The 9,725-nt window shown below is 33.9% G+C and overlaps 1 protein-coding gene and 1 non-coding gene across 5 annotated transcripts; one reads left to right on the top strand and one right to left on the bottom strand.

Annotated features, from left to right (window-relative positions):
* The first annotated feature begins 5,804 nt into the window (after positions 1–5,804).
* On the top strand, positions 5,805–8,226 carry LPXK (tetraacyldisaccharide 4'-kinase family protein). Of its 4 annotated transcripts, none has more exons than XR_013720113.1 (9): positions 5,805–6,074; positions 6,196–6,322; positions 6,416–6,637; positions 6,732–6,881; positions 6,985–7,194; positions 7,365–7,424; positions 7,601–7,681; positions 7,803–8,063; positions 8,166–8,226. XR_013720113.1 is itself a non-coding variant. In XM_079070091.1 (8 exons), the coding sequence occupies exons 1-8, from the start codon at positions 5,893–5,895 to the stop codon at positions 7,941–7,943; spliced, it is 1,173 nt and encodes a 390-aa protein (XP_078926217.1). In that variant the 5' UTR covers positions 5,805–5,892; the 3' UTR covers positions 7,944–8,187. The 4 variants fall into 4 exon arrangements, 2 of the variants coding, with proteins under 2 accessions (XP_078926217.1, XP_078926218.1); XR_013720114.1 differs by having other exon boundaries at positions 7,803–8,072; XM_079070091.1 differs by having other exon boundaries at positions 7,803–8,187.
* Positions 8,227–9,335: 1,109 nt separating this feature from the next.
* TRNAF-GAA (transfer RNA phenylalanine (anticodon GAA)) lies at positions 9,336–9,408 on the bottom strand. Its single transcript has one exon. It is a non-coding gene; the product is annotated as a tRNA-Phe (tRNA).
* Positions 9,409–9,725: the final 317 nt, after the last annotated feature.

Here is a 9,725-nt window from a genome sequence, read left to right as displayed (position 1 = left end):
AGGGTCCACACACATCGGTGTGTATGAGGTCCAAAAAACCTTCACCCTTTGCACAAGAACCAGTGAAGGGTGACTTAGCCATCTTTCCAAGTAAACAAGATTCACAAGTGTCATCTGACTTTAAGTCAAATGATTCCAACACTCCATGCTTTTGGAGTTGGAGTTGGGCTACGCGCTTCTTGTTGACATGTCCAAGACGACAATGCCATAAGCATGCTTTATCCAAATCATTGGATGAATCAATATGCAACACATTATTTCCCAAGTTATCTACAACCATCATAGTTTCATATATGTCATTACAAGGTAATGCTTCAAAATAAAATACACCACTAAAATAAGCATTTATTGAACCAATTTCATTATTAAAAGAAAAGGTAAAACCTTGTTCATACAAACTGTGAAAGGAAATAATATTTCTCGCCATATCAGACGAGTAGCAACAATTATTCAAATCTAATTTTAACCTACTACTAAGCAATAAAGAATAAACTCCAATCTTGGTGGCAGGCGACTTTTTCCTATTCCCCATGATTAAGTTCATCTTCTCGTGCTCCACATCCCTACTTCTTTTTAGACCCTACAAATCAAAACAAATGTGAAAACCACATCTTGTATCAAGGATCCAGGAATTAGCATGTGATGAGTTATTAGATAGAATAGTATAAATACCTGCTGAGGAGGGTTTGATCTTCCCATCCTTTATGCCCTGCAAGTATTTAGGGCAGCTTCGTCTCTAGTGCCCTTTCTCATGGCAATGGAAGCACTCGGCTTCCTTTGGATTGGAAGAGGGTGTGACAGAACCAACTTTGGTTCCACTAGAAGAGGATCCAACATGGGACTTTCCCTTATGACTCTTGGAAGGAGTCTTCCTCTTCTTTCCCTTTCCATGTTCAATTTCCAGGACAGGGGTTGTAGTAGGAGTAGGTACAACAAATTTGCCTTTCAAACTACTTTCAGCAGTTCTCAAGAGACCTTGAAGTTTGCTTAGAGTGACATCCTCCTTGTTCATGTGATAAGTCATACGGAATTGATCATAACAAAGAGGTAAAGAGTGTAGAATAATATCTATAGCCAACTCTTCATCGAAGTTGACATTCAACTTCAGCAAGCGGTCCAAAAACCTTTGCATCTTTTGCAAGTGGGCAATGATGGATTCTTCATCCTTCATTTTGGTCGTGATCATGGAGGCAATGATCTCATACCTCTCCTGCCGAGCACTTTGATGGTACTTTTCCATCAAATCCTGGTGCATTTCATAAGGCCAAAAGTCCTCATAGGACTTCTGAAGCTCAGCAGTCATGGTAGCGATCATTATACACAACACTTTGGTCGCGTCCCTCTCATGAGTTTTGTATTCAACAATCTATTCGGGAGTAGCAGTTGATTCATCAATCTCCTTAAGCTCTTTATCAAGGACATATTCTTTGTCCTCATAATGAATAGCCATTCGGATGTTTCGAATCAAATCATTGAAATTCGATCCATCGAAGATGACCCTCCCACATAAGTTTATGAGGGAGAAAGAGTCGGAAGGGATTGGGTTGGAAGCAATGTTTGAAGTAGACATCTGAAAAAGAAAGACAAAGTTTGTATTAGATAAGGATCCTTAATATAACACCCAAAATGAAATATTAAGGCTAGCACCCAACACAATATTCTACAATTCGGAAGAGGGATGTCGTAATCCAATTGTAAAATATTTGAAGGTAGGTAAATGACGATTTACCAATTTCCACCATGAAAAACTAAATTGAAGATTAGGTTTTAAATGAATATTCCTATATTCTTTTGAGATTCATTGAACTCTTCAATGGCATGTTTAAATCTCGATTATGCCTTTCAAGTTTGTGACTGGGATACCGAGGATCACAAACAAGGTGTGAATAACCATGCAAATTAGCTTGGTACTCTCGATGTTACACATCACCTAATCAATGTGCCGGTTAACCACACACGCTCCATTCATCCATGATTAACACCAGGCTACCCTTTGTCACACATTTTCAGTCCCAAATTAGTGTGTCGGTTAACTACACACGCTCCACTAACGACTTAAAAATGTGCAAAGTGAAATTTCATGGAATAGCACCATTTTCACATTTTTCCTAAAGTAACTAAGATTGGGAATTTATAAAAGTTTAGTTACTTTATAATTTCATTATACTTATTAATGAGAATTAATGTTCTATCCTACCCGTTCGGCTAATGACCCTCCACCAGTCAAGGAAGTGGTGGGTGAGAGTGGACACCCATTAAACCACCATTTTATAGGCAGTAACCTTATACCCCCCTTATAGACCGGCTTCGTGAATGAGGCCTACTAACGGTAAGACTGACTTGTCTTATACATATATATATATATATATATATATATATATATATATATATATATATATATATATATATATATATATATATATATAAGTGTTAAGCTTTAATATTATATTAGTATAGGGTTGAATTTTAAACTTTTAAAATTCCAGGGTTTGGAATTAAAGTTTCATAAATGTAACTTTTCAAGTTCCAAAACTTAAGGGCAAGTTTTGTAACTTGTCAAGACTTTTGAAATTCATAACTTATGAACTTTTATGTTCCATGAATTAGACCTTTCAAATTCCAAACTTGTGTACAAGTTATGAAACCTTTCAAGACTCTTGAGTTCTATAACTTACATGAGTTAATGATTTCATAAATAAAGACTTTACATATTCCATAACTTGAGGACAAGTTATGGAACTTTTTTCAAGAACACATATAGATCAAATTAACTAATCCAATTATTATATGAAGATCATTTACTAATTTGACCAAATTTGATTCATAGTACATGATAATTTCAAATTTTACAAATAACTAGTATATCACAAAAACAAGTTGTTATCTTAGAATTTGATAAACATCATGTTATTGGATGGGGATAAACATTACTATATCATTAAAATCGAATTTTATAAACCAAAACATTTTGTTGTAATGTTCCTAATCCAAAACAGGCCAAAAACTAGAAATTTTGCCAACTGACTATCCAACTCGTCGAGTGCACTTATGAAATCGATGAGTTCATCATCATAAGGCACCTACTCGTCGAGTTCATACATGGACTCGTCGAGTAGGCCCTGGCATAACCCAAAATTGTCATTTTTCAGCTTTTAAAAATCACAGAATTGCATCAATATAATAGAAACACCCATGGCTCTGATACCACTGTTGGGTTTTATGTACTCTAACATTCCTATGGTGCACATACAACCCTAATGCTTTGGATCTAAGTTTTCTCTAATTATACATGCAATAAACATTTTCCAAAGCATGAAGCCTAAACTAGCATGCAAGGTGACATTTGAATCATAAAAATTAGTTAGAATGTTACCTTGTGTAGTAGCTTGAATAACTTGGCCTCAAGAAAACTTAGCACCCCAAGTGTGATGCCTCAAATGGAATCACAAAACACCAAGAACAATTAGGATGAATATAGAGAGGTTATGGAGACTAGAAATCGGGTTCTACTTCTTGGAATGCAAGGTGTTAACCGATTTTAGCTTATGAATACATATATATATATATATATATATATATATATATATATATATATATATATATATATGTGTGTGTGTGTGTGTGTGTGTGTGTGTAGAATATCAAGGGTCATGTGTAACCCTAATCCATACCCATAAGCTTATGATCCACCCATTTGATTTGGATAAATACTTCATGGATCAACGCATAAGCCCATCATAAATCAAACCATGGATCATTAGCCCAACTCATATGTATCAATTTAATTAGTCTCTTTTGATCACAAAATTAATTTTAAATTAATTCTCGATCAATACTAATTAAATAATATGATTCATCAATTAATATATTATACTTATAATATATTAATAAATCATAAATAACCTCTTACTCAAATATTCATCTATCAAATTGTTCTGGTGAAGGCAACCCGAAATGGACAATGCTACTATCGGGTCAAGTACATACCAATTATAGTTATGGGCTTAGACACCTAATCCAACAAATATGACCATCTACTTCTTGCAAGATGTATATCAAAATTGAGCCATTATAATTGATAATCACAACTTGATCAACATATGCTATAAAACTTAACAAAATCAAGGTGCACATAAACAAAGTCTACAAGAAAACATTATAAGGAAACCATCAATTTCAATATTATATTATTTTTTTTTCATAAAACTTAATAGAATCAGGGAAATGTTGCAGGGGGAGTTTTACATATGTTTTAGCTTCAGAATCAGCAACATGCATAGATATGGAAAAAAACTAATCATGTAATAAAATCAAAAGCAAAGTACATTACTGAAACAAAATCTTTGAAGCATGGGATTTTTGGGTAAATAAATCATGATTGGTTCAATAGTTTGAGTAATTAACTAAGGGCTAAACAACAACTCTAAGTTTACGTGTAGGGTTAAAGAATTCTCACATTTATCACAAAAAGTACTTAATTTAGCGAGTCAGCTGCTATACAAAAAGAAAATAAGTTGAAATAAATACCTATGTGAGCTTATTAACGGTGTTGTCAATGTCAACAAATTAAAACTCCAGAAACATCTCAAGTTCCTCCATATGTTGCTTCCTATTTTTCGAACTCCCCATGCTATCATGTCGCAAAACTCAATGATTTTGAAGCTTCCGATAATCCATAGGTTAAGAAACAGGAGATATTGGAGCCTAAAAGAAGAAAATTATCATAGATAAACACACAAACATTGCCGCCAATAAGTATCTATATTTCATTTTCATTATCAACAAAAAAAATATCAAGCCTGAGATATTGAAAAAAAAAATCAAACATTATATGACAAAAAAATAGAACCTTATTCAAGCAAAACAAATCGATTTATGGATAAAAATGATCTAGCCAATACACCAACCAAAACAAATCGAACCTAGTTCAAACAACACAGATCATTTAGGGCTTAAAATCGAAATACAAATAAATAATCGAACTTGGTGGGGATTTGGTGGCGGAAGAAATCATCATATTTGTTGAGAGAGAAAGAGTCAGAAGATACATCTTTATTTAAGTTTGGAAACTGATAACTTAATTGTGGATTTTAGGGGATTGAATCTAAAAAATAGGAAACGGTCGAATAGTGATTTTATGAGATTTGAATAATTTGAATAAGAAAATAGGAACCGACTCATGTTTATTGGATATGAAAGATGAGAGATGTTCTGAGCCTCTGAGAATTTATATCAGATATTTAGGAGGAAGAAAAACACAGATCGACATTGATGAATTTATTAAAAATTTACATGGAATGGAATCAAAAGAAGGAGATCGCTTGCTAAAATTAGGGCTTATTCTCTTTCACTACAACATCAAAGAAACGATCAACAAAGGAAGATGGGTGGAAGTGACTTTATAAACTGCATCAAATTAAAAATCACAAAACATCAGCGTCACGATACGTCACAATAGAGATCACCCACAAAACCATTTAACCATAAGGTAGAATTGAAGGTTTCCATTTGATGCAGGACGTGGGTATTTTAAATTTGAATCTTTTACCAAAACCAAGAAACCGAAATTAGAGAAAACAACGATTTTAGAGAATAAATAGATGATTCCATAGTTGATAAGGGTTGGGGTGGGCGTGAATCAGAGAGAAGGGTTAAAGAGAAGGTGTCATGTGTCAAAGTAGAAGTATAAAAAATGAATATGTGACAGGTTTATTAGGGTTAAAGAGAAGGTGTCATGTGTCAAAGTAGAAGTATAAAAAATGAATATGTGACAGGTTTATGAGTGTTTTATTAGAAGAGGGATTTTGTGGCCGTCATCTTAAACTTAAACCCTCCTCTTCTGGTTCTCTCTCCCTCCAAACTGAAAAAAAATCGAAACACTTTAGCATATCAATGGAGAAATTAAGAAAAACTGTAAATCAAATAGCATACACTCCCAAATCTGAAGTACTCTTCACTCTCTCTCCCCTTCATCTCTCTATCATCCCTCTACTCTTTCTCTCTTCCTCCCTCTACAAAATTGCCCTCTCCTTCCGTCACACTCTCCACCACTTCGGCTTCCTTCGCAAGCACAGGTACGTACAAATTACAACCATCTTCATGTTTCCTCTAGTGTAACCACATTGGGGTTATTTTTCTCCTCTTGATTCAATGTATCTTTATGTAGGGTTTGATGCATTTTCATGGCTGTTGAAGGTTACCTGTTCCGGTAATCAGCGTCGGGAATTTGACGTGGGGTGGTAATGGGAAGACTCCGATGGTCGAATTCATTGCAAATTGGTTGGCTAATGATGTTGGGGTTTCACCTCTCATTCTCACCAGGGTACTTTCATCATCGTGTACTTTGACTTTCGTGGCAAACCTTTTACCTTTTTCAGTACAAAATTGACGAATTTTACTCCCATGGTATTTGCAGGGATACGGTGGTGCTGATGAAGCTAAAATGCTTCAAAGGCATTTTATTGGAACATCTGTGAAGATTGGTGTGGGTGCAAATCGGGCAGCGACTGCTGCTTCTTTTCTTCATAAACATGGATTCGTTTATCCTCTTGATATCGTTAGTTTCAAGAAACAGATACCAGAAAGACGAATTGTTTCTGATAAAATTGGAGTTGCAATTCTTGATGATGGAATGCAGGTAAACATACCATTTCTTTCTCGTTAATGTTCTTCAATTGAGTATTCAATTTGAAAAGCAAAGATTTTCAAATTTGCTATAATTTCTTTAACAGCATGTAAGCATGTCACGTGATTTGGAGATTGTAATGGTGAATGCATTGTCACCATGGGGAAACCGCCACTTACTACCTTTTGGACCATTACGCGAGCCTTTGACTTCATTTTCCCGTGCTAATGCCGCCGTAATCCACCATTCCGACTTGGTATAACAAATTCCATTCCAACACAAAACTTTACAACAAGGGTATTTACGGAATATCATCTTCTTTACACAAAAATAACGAAATTGTTATTTTATAATCACAGGTTTCGGATCAGAATCTTTCTGTTATTAAATCAACGATTCTCAAATCTAATCGGTTTCTTCCCATATACCTATCTACAATGACACCCACACACTTCTTTAAACCACCAAGTGTCTCAATTCAATTATCTTTAGAAGTTGTATCTGAAAAGATAGTTTTATGTGTTTCTGCAATTGGTTCTCCTAATTCACTCGTGCAAAGAATTCAAAAGGTATCATTTGTCCTTTTTTAACAGGACAGAACATAACAGAACACACTGAACTGCAGCTTTCACGTGCATCTGACTGTGACCGTGTGATCTTTCCTCTGTGCAAAAGACGTAAATGCCCTCCTGAGCCTCGTCATAAAAGTTTTATTAATTTTTTTTTCAATAATTTCCAGATGGGCCCGTTGTTTGTTGACCGACTAGACTATAGCGACCACCACCTGTTTCAAAACAAGGTACAACTACTTTGTTAAGGTCTGTTTGGTTGGATGGAATGGAATTGACTTTAATGAATAAGTGATTCCATTCCATGATCATACCAAACACTACCTTACAATATACTTTTTTCACATTCCAATTTCCAACCCCACTAGAATCAAATTATAAAATTCAGTCAAAATATTTGATTCAGGACATCATGACAATCAAAGCAAGACTCGAACATCTCAAGAACAAGTTTGGCTCCAAACCCACCATTGTCATGACAGAAAAGGTTTGTTAATAACTTAATATTCATAAATCTTTTTCCACTTATCAATCCTCCGTAACTTTCATAAATCATCGATTCAAATTGGTTTTTGTGTTGACCATGATTTGGATCTGGTTGACTACAGGACTATGATCGAGATCACACGATTCTTGGACAGTTGGAGCCTTTTGAAGTTTTGGTGTTGTGTTGTAAACTGAAGATTTTAGACCACAACGGTTGCACAGAAGATGAGTTCAAGAAGCTGTTGATTCGCTCCTTGAGTTGAATGGGGTGAAAATATAGTGTAAAATGGGTTGTTTGATAGCCGGTGGATCGGGTCGGGTCGGGTCGGTGCCGACCCGTCCGGGCCCACAAGTTGAGAAAATAGGGACCCGAACCGAACCATGTAAGACAGGTTTGGTTGCAAATTTCTAAACGATGTTATTTTGTTTAAGTTTAAAATTGTGGTTGAGATTAGACTGATAACGGTTCTTTTTGCTATGAATAGAACCAGGTATTAAGGTTTCATATGAAGTATTGCACAAATCCTAAATGGAAGATTGTTAGAATTTTGGTGGCCTAGTGGTAATTATTTTGGATTTAAACAAATTGTCCTAAGTTCGAAGGCTTTAATCATGGATGGCGAGTTGTTTAAAAAAAACAATTAAGAGTTGAGAAGAAATTATGCATTAATATTTTGGGTATAATATTTAGGGAAAAGCACACTAAAAAACTATTGTATTTTGGGTGTTTTTGGAGTTTAATAACTATATATTACGTCCAAGTTGTAACTTCAATAATTTTTTCCTATGTCAGCAAATTTGACCTTCTATGATTATTGTTCGTTAAAGAGGTTACAACATATGTTTTATCTAATTTAGTGGCTTTAGTTAAAATTTCGACATTAATTACTCTATTAAACCATTAAATGTTGACGAAACTTTACTAGTGTATTATAACAATTTAAACATTTGGTTGTGTTTGATTTGTTAGAAAAGTTAGTTTTAAGCTTATAAGTTAGTTTATTAATAAGTTATATTAATATACAAATAGTTTATAAATTGTTATAAAGTATAAATTCTTTTTGTGGTATAAACATTAAATTGCAACAAGCTCAACAAGCTCAAAAACTAAGTTTATAAGCTAGTATAGTAGCATTTGCACACCCAAACACAAATACTAAATTGCAATAAGATAGTTTATAAGCTAAGATATACACGCTATGTATCAATGGTTCATTAAAAAAACATTAAACTCATGTATTTTGCCATAATACCTATCATTTACATCAGTTAAATTTTGCTTATACTTATGTGAGATATAGCAAATGGTTAGAATTTTTAAAATTAAAAATAAAACAGATCAAATGGGTCTGATGTTGTACGCAGTATATTAAAACATATCACCTTGCTAGTTGTTTTATAAATCCATATTTTTATTTCTCTTTTACTTAATAGTATGATTATAATAGTATTTAAATGGTTTATTTGATAGTATGCTTTTAACGGTATTTAAATGTTAATTATATATAACATTGGAACTTATTGAGTTTGATATGAGCAATTGAGCATGTTTGGAATTGGTAACATGTTCAATTTACAGATTTACTGAAAAATGAAAATCACTTATTTGTGTAAAAAAATTGAATAGTTAAACAAACAAGGAAGGAAAAAAGATTTGCGGTGAAGGTGGATCGAACACCTGACCTTCAGATCTTCAGTCTGACGCTCTCCCAACTGAGCTATCCCCGCTTCTTGGTATTTTGCACTATCTGCAATAATATATTGTGATTAATCGTCATCATCATCAATCGTCATCCGTCAAGTAGCAAATAGATAAAACAAAGATGCCCATTAGAGTTAACAAAATTAAAACGGGTGAAAGGTGGGAGTTTGTTCGAAGTATATTAGTAAAAGGGACGTTTATATCCATGTATTGTTTGGTATGTTGTTTTTACTAAATCACATATTTTATTTGAGAAAAGTATAATATAATTCTTATATGGCATAATGATTTATAACAATATTAAATTAAATAATCTTAAACTTGTACGGATCCACAAAATCAT

This window comes from Lactuca virosa, chromosome 9 (assembly GCF_052849685.1).
Source record: "Lactuca virosa cultivar CGN04683 chromosome 9, Lactuca_virosa_CGN04683_v6, whole genome shotgun sequence".
Taxonomy (NCBI): domain Eukaryota; kingdom Viridiplantae; phylum Streptophyta; class Magnoliopsida; order Asterales; family Asteraceae; genus Lactuca; species Lactuca virosa.
The sequence above is the reverse complement of the archived record's forward strand: the minus strand, read 5'-3'. Positions and strand labels throughout refer to the sequence as shown.

Excerpts from the sequence above, each read along its gene's own strand:
- LPXK (XM_079070091.1), top strand. The coding sequence starts at position 5,893 with ATGGAGAAATTAAGAAAAACTGTAAATCAAATAGCATACACTCCCAAA. Across the intron at positions 6,882-6,984 it reads TAATCCACCATTCCGACTTG|GTTTCGGATCAGAATCTTTC; the intron begins GTATAACAAATT and ends TTATAATCACAG. Across the intron at positions 7,425-7,600 it reads ACCACCTGTTTCAAAACAAG|GACATCATGACAATCAAAGC; the intron begins GTACAACTACTT and ends TATTTGATTCAG.